Consider the following 14,448-nt stretch of genomic DNA (forward strand, 5'->3'; position numbering starts at 1 on the left):
ACACTTCTCCCCGATACACATTCTCACACCCCAACGAATAGCTGCACAGAAACCGCTTGCGGTCTCCCTCATCCCTGACAGCAGCTGAATGAATAATCACAATAACCCAACGTATTTCAGTCTATGAAAAAAAACAAACAATAGGCATTAAAATAATAAGACGTGAAAGCTTCATTTTGCGTCCCCTTTACGTGCCATGTGAACCCCCCCTCATCTTTCTACCAGACTCAAAAATGGCCGCCACATACTTCACGCCGTCCTGATGATGGGGGGCGGGGGCTGCCTGTGTAGCCCGTAGGAAGAGGGGCGGGGAGTCTTGCATCTGCTGTGACTACACTATGTGCGCGCCGAACGCTGGCGAGCCCGCTGCCCAGCAACCGCTAACACCACACAGCGGGCCCCGGCCGCACTGCTACTGTTAGAGCCCCGGCCCCGGCTGTTCCACGTTCTGGAACTGCCCGCCCGCGTTCTCATCGGACAATCCATAGGCTGCCGCGTTACCTGCCCCTGAGTGACAGTCATGCTGGCGGCGGCTGCTGCTGCTGCTGACCATGAACAAGTACGTTAAAGTGAGCAAGATCGGGGAAGGATCCTTCGGCAAGGCCATCCTGGTGAAGTCCAAGGAAGATGGCAAGCAGTATGTTATTAAGGAGATCGGCATCTCTAAGGTCGGGCACATGCTGTTTGTTGACTTTATTTGTTGTTTTAAAGGAAATCATGAGATGACAAGTGTAAAATAAATTACAATGCGATATGGCTGGCCCTTCTGGTAGCAGACCGCTTAGTATGTAAAGGCAGACTGCTGGGGATGTGGAGTGACACCGGTTTAATGCGTGTAAGTGCAATGCAGGGAATGCACAAAATGACATGCAGAATGAAATGATGGAGATGTTCTTGGTATCTTTCCAGGGATCAGGAGACAGATGGGATCTGGAAGTATCAGAGAAGCTGAAGCACATTGGGATTGATTACTAATTGCACTGGTGGTTCTCTTGCTTGGTGCTGTCCCTGAATTGGCAAAAGTCTGATGGATTTATAGTGACAATGTGTGCACTAAAGCCTTTCCCATATCTAGATAAATACTGTAAATCACATCACAGCTCAATGATCGCTGCCACCTGAATGCTAGGAAGAAAATACCAATAACTGAATCATTTTATTATAGTATACTTATTTTTGCAATCCACAGGACTTATATAAAATCTACTGTGTGATAATTATACAGTAGGTGGAAGGGAAAAAAAGCTGCAGTCACGACTGATGAGATGCACCTCAGGTGCATGTTCATTGCAGACCAGGTGCATGCAGCAGTATACAAGATCTCCCTATGAGATGATCATCTTGACAAAGGTCTAAGTTAATGACCGCAATGTCGATCATGTGCTAATAAAACCCTTTTTACTTTTTCAACAAGTACTCTGAAGTGCCGTTCTTCTCCCTCATGGGATGATCTTGTATACTGATAATTATGCAGTACGTCTTGTGTAACTCCTGTGGATTGCAAATATAAGTAATACAAATATCACAATGCCTTGAATACGTTAATATGACGTAGTTGTAAATATTCAATGGGTATTAAACAATATTCAACAACCGTGAATATTTGAATGGATAATATGCGTCGGTTGTTTTGAGATGTTTTCCATCATTTACCGGAGACCCCATTGAGGTACTTAATATATAAACCACCGCTGAGGCCTCTTATGTTTTCTATCGCAAACCTTTTCCCTTTTATGATATAGCTGCTTATAAACAAATTGCTTTCTTGATCACTTTATAAATATTGAGCTAAAAAATACACGAAGCACACCCCTAAATGTTCTGTGAGAATTTACAAGCTGTCTTGTCTTTTTTTTTTTTTTTAAGATGTCCAACAAAGAGAGGGAAGAATCCAGGAGAGAAGTTGCCGTGTTGGCCAACATGAAGCATCCAAATATTGTTCAGTACAGAGAGTCGTTTGAAGGTCAGATATGACACGTTAGAAATATATCAATCAAGGGCACTACATAGATAACACATTATCCTTACAAAGCGTTATTACTGAACACCATTCTGTAAAAGATGACGTACAGGGGCAGTGACAAAGTAATATTGCTGAAATGAAGATACTGTTGATATATTTTTTAAATGGACTGGTGGGGGTCTCTGGAGAAGGAATGAAAGTGATCTGCATATTCCATTTTGTGTAATCTGTTGTTTTCAGTATCCATTTTGTGTGAAAGAATGTATCTGGTGTAAATGAGAGATTTCGCTCCTAAGTTGATTTACGACTGTCTAACGCCCACATTCCTAGTGAGACTTGGTACCTGTTGTCCATAGTTGTCATAGCTGTTTGAGGCCAGTTTTAACCAGGTTTAATGAGCTGTAAAATGATTGGTTTAAGAATTAAGGAGTGGTTAGTGTAATCTGCCTAGTAACGGTTTTAGACAAAGGAACCAAAAATGTATAAAGGTTGCTGCCTGGACAATCCCTGGCAGAGAGAGTCTTGTAGCCTTTTGAATGAGTATGATCATACTATACTATGTATTGAAATAAACTACTTATTATTAACGGAACCCCGTTTGTCAATTTTGGAACATTAACAGCAGTTAGCACCTGTTTTGGTTTTATGCCATGACTGTCCTACCAAGCGCGCCATGGGTCTACATCATGTTTCTATCTTATCTTTTGATTTCTAGTGCTTATACCTTTTTTAACAATAAATGGGGTCAAGCTGAAACATGATAGTTTTAGTGGGGTTGTGAGTTGGTATTTTGTTAACAAATAAGTAATTTTTAGGAATAAAAACATGAAAATGTTAATGACACTAACATTCTATTAATTTTCAATGTCCTGTAGCAGCAACCAAACAATTAAACACTTACCTGGAGACCAGGTTAGGCTACCACTCAAATCACTTCCATTATATATATATATCTTTACTGTAATTTCCTTATAATTGGGACTTCTGTAAAATGTCTTTATTTCTCTTTAGATCGATTAATCCAGCACCACAGTACTCAGCATTCTGGTCTCGGCACATAAAAAGAAATGTTTATTTTGGAGAGTAATACTCACAAAAATAGTACAAAATGGCTGACATTCCAAATAAGTTATGGTATTGTCAAGATGGTTGCATAGTTTTCTGTTTCTCTGGAATCCTTGTATTTGATCTTAATATCATGATAAAACTTCTCTCCATCTCTTGATGTTAACCAATCTCTCACATCTTTCTGGTGTAATCCCTCTGTTGTCCTCCTGGTGTAACCATTCTGTGCTCTCCTCTCCCATTAGTTACTCTGCTAGGTATTTATTCAAATAATGTCCCTTAGTCAGCTCTTGCTATCACGGACGGATGGCCTGACATTCTCCTCTAGAATCTTCTGATATAATGCATAATTCATGGTTGTGACAATGATGGCAAGCCATCCAGGTCCTGATGTAGCAAAGCAGCCCAAAACCATCAAACTCCCACCACCATGCATGACGGTTGGGAGGAGGTTCTTCTATTTGAGCGCAGTATTTGGTTTTCGCCAAATATAACGCTTCTAATTGAGGCCAAAATTTCTACCTTTGACTTGTCTGTCCAGAGAATATTGTTCCAGAAGTCTTGTGGATCATCTATGTGCTCTTTGGCAAACTTCAGACTGGCAGCAATGGGTTTTTTTTTGTTTTGTTTTTTAAGTGAGCAGTGGTCTCCTACTGTGCTTCCATGAACACCATTCTAGTTAAGTCTTTTTCTGATAGTTGAGTCATGAACACTCATACTAGAGAGTGGCCTGCAGATCCTTGGATGTTACTCTGGGATTCGATGTTGCTACCTGGATGATTTGCTGGTTTGTTCTTGGAGAGATTATGGTAGAATGACCGCTCCTGGGTAGAGTGACTGTGGTCTGGAACTTTCTCCATTTGAAGACTATCTGTCTGACAGTGGATTAGTGGAGCCCCAAATCCTTACAAATGGTTTTGTAACCCTTTCTGGACTGATGAGCACCAAGAACTGCTTTACTGAGGTCCTCAGAAATTTATTTTTATTGTGGCATGATGTGTTTCCACACACCTATATGGTGAAGACCAAACTCGCACATTTTCTGATCTTTGTATAGGGTGAGGCATCCCAAACTCGCCCCTGAAGATCTACATAATTAAACATCTGATTCTAATTATCCCCTTTTAATTTAGCTGATAAAACCAGGGTTTCACTTGCTTTTGTACATACCCTGACTCTTAATAAGCTCATTGTTTGTCTAATTCATACATCATGTTGTTTTAAAGGACATGGAATTGGTTAATATAAACCCTCTTGGATATTTAAGAAATGACTGGTTTTGATTCAAGAAGGTTATCATGGAAAAACTATGGAATTTCCATAATTACCATTGGGGTTCACAAACTATTTCTCGCCACTGTATCTCGTTTATGCAACAGGACTTTATCACGATTTCCTTCACTGTATTCTCAGCTGTTCCCTTCGGTCAAAACACTGAATGATCAGCTGATTAGAGCAAAGTTATCGGATAGTTACAATATGTATACTTTTTTTTTTTTTGGTAACATTTACAGCCGGTATAAACCAAATGTATATAGGATATCTGAGACATTTTTGTTGTAAGGAAACAATCATCCCTTTTATAAACCTCTTTCAAATCTATGTGAAGGTAGGCCTTCATGTCAGCCGATTTTTTATCTTCACTGTCTATCAGACAAATGATAGGAGCACAATAAAGCAGTGTGATCCACCAGAGGACACTGACAATGTATTGATATGAAATTGTGAACTTTTCCATGATTTTAGATCTTTTATAGATACCATCACTCATCTCCTTTACTGGTTAAAAAGCTCATATTTTCCAACCCTCCCTCAAACACAATGCTCCTTTGTCATTGGAACCCCTAGTTGCCAGCAAAATAGATGTTTTCCTGGTTTGTGTAGAAAAACTCTAATTAGGGCAGCAGAATCATCAATACGTGACCAGGGGCAGCCCTATTGTTCAACCGTTCAATGCTTTATTAATGGCAATGAGGGGTGGGATCCCGGGTGCTGGGAGTATCTCGCTTGAGCTTCGAAAGACTCATTTGATTCAGTAAAAAAATAAATATAAAAGAAAAATGGCTCATGAAGCGCTTGTTCATTTAATATGAAAGCTTCTCTTCAATAAAGCTTCATGTAGCCGGTGTTCTAGCCGTGTGTGCAGGCGTGTTCTAGCCGTGTGTGCAGGCGTGTTCTAGCCGTGTGTGCAGGCGTGTTCTAGCCGTGTGTGCAGGCGTGTTCTAGCCGTGTGTGCAGGCGTGTTCTAGCTGTGTGTGCAGGCGTGTTCTAGCCGTGTGTACAGGGGTGTTCTTTACTGCATGGCTGAGAGGGTTTCTGTTCTCATCTTACCTCACTAAGGGATAAAAGGCTCAATTGCCAGGTTGTAACCAACACCTGCTGTGCCCCAATGATTAATATTGTTCGTTTTAATGTGTGTGTTTATATGAATCCCATTGCTGGTTTCCATTTGAGTATTTTTATTTATTTTTCTTATCCAAATCAATTTCGGTGATCAAGCTATTGGAATAGTCCTGTAAACCTAAGTGGCCATTCCTTGATTACTCCCATTTTCACAGATCTATCATTCACTTCAAATAAATACTATTGTATTTGTTCCTGACCCACCGCTTAGATTGTCAGCTCTCTGCGGCAGTGACTCCCACTCCCATTGTCTCTCTTTCAGCTTGTATTGATCTTGCTCTGAAATGTCATTTTGTACAGCGGCGAGTACATTCTCGGCACTGTAGCAGAATAAACGGCAATACCCATGATAAGAATAGTAAACACCACCTGCAAAGTCTATTGTGAATACAATTTAAGTGAAGGCATTCGCTAGTATAGCATCTTCCCTCCTGTCCATCGTGCTTGTTTGTTACACAGCCGTTCAACTTTTGATCTAAACACATACTCCAAACGCTACCGTGGGACATACTGGGCATCATGCAATAAGCCGGGTTACTGCAGTGTGGGACATACTGGGCATCATGCAATAAGCCGGGTTACTGCAGTGTGGGACACACTGGGCATCATGCAATAAGCCGGGTTACTGCAGTGTGGGACATACTGGGCGTCATGCAATAAGCCGGGTTACTGCAGTGTGGGACATACTGGGCATCATAAACACGGGTTACTGCAGTGTGGGACATACCGGGCATCATGCAATAAGCCGAGTTACTGCAGTGTGGGACATACTGGGCATCATGCAATATGCCGGGTTACTGCAGTGTAGGAAATACTGGGCATCATGCAATAAGCCGGGTTACTGCAGTGTGGGACATACTGGGCATCATGCAATAAGCCGGGTTACTGCAGTGTGGGACATACTGGGCATCATGCAATAAGCCGGGTTACTGCAGTGTGGGACATACTGGGCATCATGCAATAAGCCGGGTTACTGCAGTGTGGGAAATACTGGGCATCATGCAATAAGCCGGGTTACTGCAGTGTGGGAAATACTGGGCATCATGCAATAAGCCGGGTTACTGCAGTGTGGGACATACTGGGCATCATGCAATAAGCCGGGTTACTGCAGTGTGGGACATACTGGGCATCATGCAATAAGCCGGGTTACTGCAGTGTGGGACACACTGGGCATCATGCAATAAGCCGGGTTACTGCAGTGTGGGGCATACTGGGCGTCATGCAATAAGCCGGGTTACTGCTGTGTGGAACACACTGGGCATCATGCAATAAGCCGGGTTACTGCAGTGTGGGGCATACTGGGCGTCATGCAATAAGCCGGGTTACTGCAGTGTGGGACATACTGGGCATCATGCAATAAGCCGGGTTGCTGCAGTGTGGAACATACTGGGCATCATGCAATAAGCCGGGTTACTGCAGTGTGGGACATACTGGGCATCATGCAATAAGCCGGGTTGCTGCAGTGTGGGGCATACTGGGCATCATGCAATAAGCCGGGTTACTGCAGTGTTGGACACACTGGGCATCATGCAATAAGCTCAGTGACGCCCCCGCGGTGCTTCTCCACTGGCCACAAAACGCACCCGTTTCACGCGGGTGACGTCTCGGCCGCGCACGCCTCTGCACGGGCGAAGGCACCATGGCCCCAGCTTAAGGCTGCAAATAAAATCCTCAATCCCCCAGAAGCCTTTGCATTTAAGCCATTTAATGTTAGTATCTCGCCCCATGAGCATGTCCTGCTCGTTTTTTATTTAAAACATTTAAAAAAAATTGTTTTTAGTGTTTAATATTTCAAACACTCATATTTCCTCAGCAGAGCATTAGATTGTAAAAATAAAAACCCTGTTGGAAAAGGCAAACAAAATAAAGGAAATGCACAGGGGGCGGGGGGGAGGGAATGCAGTGAAGAGCGCAGACTGCTTTAAAAAGTAGTGGTACTGTGAGGCTGTAAATGTAAGACATGGGGCTCTGAACTCAATACCATTGCACTTCATCCACTGCTCCTAAAAACACAAAGTGGTAATTGTATGTATGTATGTATATATTATATTATAATTCTATGTAGTCCGAAGCTGCTGTTTAGCCATTTTCACCTAAAAATCTCCATTGCCTTAATTTGGACGGCCGCTTCGGACTAAATAGAATAAGGCCCAATGACCTCTATTGGAAATGCTGGGAAGATCTTTTCTCTGTACTGGGGATCCGCTCCGTTCACTTCAACATTGTTGGTTAACAAAAAAAATGGCACGTATGACCGTGGCACGTATGACCGTGATGTATGTGCTGACAATGACAGAAAGGGAACGTCCGGGCAATTCTGTGCAGAACATTTAAAACAACATTTTTGTGACTGTGCACCTTTTTAATTCCCTCCAGGTTCTGGGAATAACAGGTAGTTGTTGTGCAGAAAAGCGATGCAAAGCATATTTGTGTCTGTGTTGCAGAAAGTGGCTGCCTGTACATTGTGATGGACTATTGCGAAGGGGGGGACCTCTTTAAAAGAATAAACACACAGAAAGGGATTTTATTCTCCGAAGATCAGGTAAACCAGGGTTACCCACCTGAGCTGGGATACATGTTTGTAGGGAAATTAGACTCTTCCTTAGCTTAACTCTCATTTTCACAACAAATTATTTGTAAACCAACAAAACTGGTGTCCAGTTTGATTGAAACATGCCGTTCTGCACCATTAAAGCATATTTCTGTGTATAAATGTCTATCGCTTTTTTAAAAAAAAAAACATTTTATGTCTGTATTTTAAGAATTGTGAGTTCTTTTTATTTGTTTTATTTAGTTTTTTTTTTGTTTCTTTTTTTTAACAGAAGAATAAGCTGTCCTTGTTTTAATTATACCAGCCTGCATCGTTTCTCCGTTAGTCTGCTGATACAGCAGTGTTTATTTCACCATTAGGCCGCGATTATAATGGCAGCGCGCACCAACGGAACAAATTAATGTAGCTGAAGCGCCACGGAGCGACAGATAACAGGGGAGACCAAGGGAATTGTTTTTGCAGCGCAACGGCCGCGTCACGTGAGCAGTTCAGCCAATGAGGGAGAGCCGCTCACGTGATGTCATGACCACGCCTCCCTGATGCTTCCCGTTTGCCTGGTGCATGTTTCGCGCGTGACATCATGCGCGCTCACGCCGCCACTGTAATCGCAGCCTAAGAGCTTAATTCAGCGAGACGATAAGTAGTCGGTGTCCAAATCTGTATACAAATACAGTTAGATGATTTTGTGTTCACACGCTACCAATCTAAATATCCAAGTGTGTATATAGAGAGAGGACTCGTATAGTGCCAAACCTTACAGAAGTATCAGCTGAAGTGGTTCTTTTTCCCTCTTAGATCGTGGATTGGTTTGTGCAGCTTTGTTTAGCGCTGAAGCATGTTCATGATAGAAAAATTCTACATCGGGACATCAAATCGCAGGTAACACATTTACAGTTCCGAGCCTGGGAGGTAAATACACAGCCAGTTGGCGATGAGTTTTGTTGAAATATGCAGTGCCTCTTGACCGTGTGTGTGTGTGTGTGTGTGTGTGTGTGTGTGTGTGTGTGTGTGTGTGTGTGTGTGTGTGTGTGTGTGTGTGTGTGTGTGTGTGTGTGTGTGTGTGTGTGTGTGTGTGTGTGTGTGTGTGGTAACGGTTACATTAGGCGCAAAAACCTAGACAAGATATAAATATAAAGTCCCAGTATATTGGTAAAATACATGTTGGAATAGGTGATCTTTATAGACTTCTGAAATAAATGAAGAGAACAATATAGTAAAGTACTGTTTGGTATATTGGTATCACACAACAATGGTGAGGTGCTACTCACAGTGTAGCAGAAGTTACAGTCATGTCGGATAACAATCCAAGAACTGCAGTAGAAGCCGCAGATACCAACGTCTCTGTCTTGATGCTGAGATGGATCAGCTGTTGAGTGCAATGGCAAAAAAAAAACCCCCACAGGAGCCAGCGATTCGGTCCTGATGTCCATGCAGTGCAGATCAGCTGTACGCTGTGATGAAAGCCACGGGTGGTGGTATCTTTACTTTGCTGTTATTGCAGTGTAGATCCGCTTTTAGAGCTGCACTGGAACCCACAAATGTCCGCGTCTCTGCCTCTGCCCTGAAGCAGCGTGGGTCAGCTGTTCATGCCCTTAGATCTGATCTCTCTCTCTCTCTCTCTCCCTCTCCCTCTCCCTCCCATCAGCTGTTACTGATGTCACTGACGTTCAGGAGAGATAATGGCAATCATATAGCTGGAAGTCTGCTTGTAGGGATGGCTTTCTATTGGAATCGATTACTATATATCGATGAATAAGTCTATTAAGATCACCTATTCCAACATTTATTTTACCAATATACTGGGACTTTATATTTATATATTGTTTAGGTTTTGCGCCTAATGTTACCTTTTCCATACCTGTATTTGTGGATTCATTTGCAAATCCAAAACATCTTGGCAGCATATACCAGACACAGCTGTACATTAATTGTTTATTGCGCATCCTATTACTTTCTATGTATGTATGTCTGTCTCTCTCAAATAAAAATACAATTTTGTGAGCACAAACCCGCCTTTCCACATTATCTCTTGGCATACAATGCTTCATCTGCAGCCAGGGACTTGGGGTAGTGACATGTAAATGAGCACTCACGTTGTGGCACTTCTTGTCCATTTTAACATGGTCCCCTATAAGCTTATGCCTGCCGTATTGCATAGCTTTTCAGCACAGCCTGGGTTACAGAAACGCATAGCCTGTAACCCTGCTCACAGCTGTTTCTGGGTCTCATAAGTGTGATGCTGGTTATACTGGCTTTGCAATGTGAAGCTGGGATAAGTGATACAACCCTCCACCGTACAGTGTACAGCAAATACCAATATATTAGTGTGTGTGTGTATATAATATGTAATAAAAAAAATATACATGATGGTATTACTACTTTTGACAAAATAATTTTTCCCTCCCCTCAAATGTAGAATATCTTTTTAACAAAAGATGGCACAATCCAGCTGGGGGACTTTGGAATAGCCCGGGTTTTAAACAGGTAAGTCCGTATAATGCCACGTGTTGGACTCTGGCTGCCGAGCGGCATTGCCTTTGCTTCCTACTGCTGACGTGGTACAGTATGTCATGTCTTCCCTTGTAGCACAGTAGAGCTGGCTCGCACATGCATAGGAACACCTTACTACCTGTCGCCCGAGATATGCGAGAACCGACCGTATAACAACAAAAGGTACGTGCACTCCTGGGGTTTGCTCTGGGAACTGTTTTGCAAGGAAGTAACCTGTAAAAACTATTTTAAACTATTCTTCTAGCGCACACAGCCCCCGTAAGCTCAGAACCTAAATCCACCATGTTCTGACAAGAAAATTACTTATTCAAGAGTGGTGCGGGTTGCCACAACTGCACACATGAATAACACCAACACCAGTTGTGATGAGTAAATATAATGTATTGGGTACTTGGCTTCGGGAAGATATTTCAGCATTCTATGGCACTCAGGATACCGCTCGTGATGTCATCAACAACCAGGGGACTCCCATATCGGTTAAGATGAACTGCCTGGTCAATAGTTGTTATTCTCTAATCACATTTGTACTGCGCGCAGTCCTGTGTATACCATCAGCTTTGCCACAGTTGAGTGTGGCACATTTCTGTGCTGTACAAATGTATCACAGAACACGTCCAGTCATTCAGCCAAGGAGACAAGGGGGGGGGGGAGGGCGCTCCCAGGGGACTCCCACACATCTCCAGAGTTTCTCATAATAGCAGTAACTTTCCACTCTGTATCCTGCTCACAGCAAAACTAACTACATTTAAGCATGTCTGTAAGAGACCCATCATACACCTGGGTCATCGGAAGCACAAGAAACTCCGCTCTCATTACACACCACATCTCGTGTATTGTGCCATCAAAGAGTGTGATAGAAAAGAAAAAGTGTGTGTTTACAGCGCTAACGCTAACAAATATATGATATTGGTGTATAATAATACTAATGTGATTACAAAAAACCTTGTATATAAACGACTAGGCTGCCTGGAAAAATGACTTATACAGATGAAGAAATACTAAACAAAAAAAATACATATAACCGGCGCCTATGTTCGTATAAAACCCAATGGTAAAAAAATCACCAGTGGGGAACTCTGACCAAAGAAATGTCCAGTCCTTGATATCCAATCCGTATCCGGGTTATCTTGAAGGAAGTCTCACAGCACATACAAACAAACACAAAGAGCAATCATAGTGTAACACTGACAAACACAGCACTACGCACCAACCAAAAACACCCACATACTAAACACAAGCAAAGAATAACTAAATAACTGTTTACATTTAATAGTAAAAGTTATGTTAAAATAATTATTACTTAAGACAAACAATTGCCTCCAAGACAAAAGAACATTGGCTGCGCAAGTCTCTCCGTGTCAGACCTCTGGGGAGACCCCACGGAGTTCAGACGCTGCTGTGACCGACGCCGAAAGTCTTAACAGCTAGCGATACTCCCGGCACTTAGCCGGAAGAACTCCCCTGGCCAAACTTTTGCTCAATATGGGGATTTGAATAAACTTTAGCAGTACTAATGCTGGCATTTGTCAAACTCCACTTTCGTCGCCGGTGCACTTACTAGTGACATCACCTGACTGCCGCGTGACCAGCGGGCCTGTGATCGGAGCAGCGGTGAGCGTCACAGTAGAGTCTGGACTCCGTAAGGACTGCGTGGGGTCTCCCCAGAGGTCTGACACGGAGAGAGGAGAAATTGCTGACAGTTTTACATCTGCCCTGTCGTGAGTAGGATTTCAATTTGACTCCTACTGGGTGGGACTTCCGCAGCCAATGTTCTTTTGTCTTGGAGGCAATTGTTTGTCTTAAGTAATAATTATTTTAACATAACTTTTACTATTAAATTTAAACAGTTATTTAGTTATTCTTTGTTTGTGTTTAGTATATAGGTGTTTTTGGTTGGTGCGTAGTGCCAAAAAGGAGTGCTACTGGGATTGTGACCTCATGTATAGAACAGAAAACAAAAAGGCGCCTAGTGCTACATCTAACTTTTCATAATATATAGTTAAATACTTATCTGTTTATCTTCTCATAAGTATGGCGTCATTTAGTTCAATTATTTGGCCAAAGTATTTTAAGTTTACAATCACATCATGGTCTGGCACTTCTGTAGGTCCTAACACTGCTGCACCTGCAGTCCTAAGGCTCCTGTGCCTCGGCGTGCGCTGTGCGTTTACGCACCGCTCCTCAATGGGGCTGGGCCCAGTACGCTCCTTCGCACGGAAGGTGCAGCTGCGCCGTATTGCCAGATTTTCCAGACACAGTGAAATTGAGTTTACAGTTTGCGACGGAGGCGTGGCCACGCTCCCGCCGGCGGTTCAGCCAATGAGGGTGAACCAGCCGTGTGAGGTCATGGCCACGCCCCTGCAAAACCCCCACCATGGCCCCCCCCCCCCCCGGCTCGATCTCTTCCCTCTCCCCGCAGACCTCAGATCGCAGTGAAGCGCTGTGCATGCGCCGTTCCCACCCCACCCGGGCACGCGTGCCACAGTGCTGACTGGGACCGCAGCCTTAAAGACGGGTCTCCCTCCATTAGGCCTGTAATATAGTGCGCGTGTCAATTAGAATTGGCTGTGTTAGCCCGACGTTTCTATACTAGGGATGGCGCAGCAGACCAGGGAAATTACAATAAAATTGTATTTTCGCGCTGCTGCCACACCGCGAACCAATCACAGCGTGGCCTAAAGGTGTGACGTCAGTCACGCCCCCAAACCGCGCGCGTCACCGCTTGCACCCTAACAACTAAATGCGCACGCCATGGGCACGCGCAGCGCCGGGCGCACGTACACCAGCGCCTACTATATAACAATCCTTACAGAGGTTATGAGCGTTTTTGCAGGTGCAGCAGTGTTAGGACCTACAGAAGGGCCAGACCATGATGTGATTGTAAACTTAAAATACTTTGGCCAAATAATTGAACTAAATGAGCCCTTGCTTATGAGAAGATAAACAGATAAGTATTTAACTATATAATCTATATGTAGTTAGATGTAGCCCTAGGCGCCTTTTTGTCTTTTGTTCTATTCTTCTAGCCCTGGCAAAGTGCTCCTCGTTGATGAATGCAATGAAATATAGCATTGCAAAGCTGGCATTTGGGCACCGGACGCGTCATTTTGGGAAATGGTCTTAGAAATGGTTGTAAATACTGTGAATTGAAACTTGTGTGCTCTCTGCCCGTTGTTTGTATTAGGCCGCGTCCATGCTGCGTGCGCGAGACGGAGCGCCGTGGCGTTTGCTTGCAGCAGATGCGATTCCTGGACTGAGCTGTTGTGCGCGCGGGGGCGTGGCCGTGACTTCACGGAGCTGCTTCGCCCTCATTGGGCAAACCGCTCACGTGACCCGGCCGTCCCGCCGCGAATATTAAATTATTTGTCTCGGCAAGCGGCTCTCCGGCCAACGCTCTCGTGCACGCACGCGCACCATACTCCATCACATTACCCCAATGGGAATCGTGAATCATCGCGCAGCGCGCTCTCTCGTGCACGCAGCATGAACGCGGCCTTAATGCATGTTAACCCTTCCTCTGCCCGAGGTGCCACGTCACCTTCCTCTTGCTGAGTTTGTCCTCATGGACAGGGCATGCATCTGTTGTATGATCATGGTGTGTCTGATTTGAGTTGTTTTGCCATTCTCTCTTGTAGTGACATTTGGGCTCTGGGCTGTGTCCTGTATGAAATGTGCACCCTCAAACATGCGGTAAGTAGCGATTTGAAGACCCATCAGAGCAGCAACCCCACTTTTCGGTACAGTTGGTCTTCTCGAGCAGAACCACTTAATTTCCCCCCCTAACCTGGAACCCCTTATTTCAGGACAAATTGACTGCTTATTATTCTAGTGGTTAGTTGAGTCCAAAAAGAAATCGAGCCCTTTGACTTGTCCTGATAGAGTGATCAGGGCGCTAATGTATGGTGCCACTGATTTTGTGTGGCATACACCTTAAACATTAAGCAATGTAAGATAC

At 43.8% G+C, this 14,448-nt stretch overlaps 1 protein-coding gene across 4 annotated transcripts in view; it reads left to right on the forward strand.

The window, feature by feature from the left end:
• Positions 1 to 235: 235 nt before the first annotated feature.
• Positions 236 to 14,448, forward strand: part of NEK1 (NIMA related kinase 1) — an 88,073-nt gene continuing 73,860 nt past the window's right edge. For 2 of the 4 annotated variants that reach the window (XM_075611621.1, XM_075611628.1), the window contains exons 1-7: positions 236 to 668; positions 1,867 to 1,963; positions 7,876 to 7,973; positions 8,778 to 8,861; positions 10,399 to 10,466; positions 10,569 to 10,655; positions 14,129 to 14,183. In XM_075611621.1, the coding sequence (XP_075467736.1) occupies positions 552 to 668; positions 1,867 to 1,963; positions 7,876 to 7,973; positions 8,778 to 8,861; positions 10,399 to 10,466; positions 10,569 to 10,655; positions 14,129 to 14,183 (606 nt within the window). In that variant the 5' untranslated portion in view covers positions 236 to 551. Of the gene's footprint in view, positions 669 to 699; positions 836 to 1,866; positions 1,964 to 7,875; positions 7,974 to 8,777; positions 8,862 to 10,398; positions 10,467 to 10,568; positions 10,656 to 14,128; positions 14,184 to 14,448 lie in introns of those variants that run through there. The other 2 variants (XM_075611639.1, XM_075611648.1) reach the window with 2 other exon arrangements.

The sequence above is a fragment of the Ascaphus truei genome, chromosome 1 (genome assembly GCF_040206685.1).
Source record: "Ascaphus truei isolate aAscTru1 chromosome 1, aAscTru1.hap1, whole genome shotgun sequence".
In the NCBI taxonomy this organism is placed as follows: domain Eukaryota; kingdom Metazoa; phylum Chordata; class Amphibia; order Anura; family Ascaphidae; genus Ascaphus; species Ascaphus truei.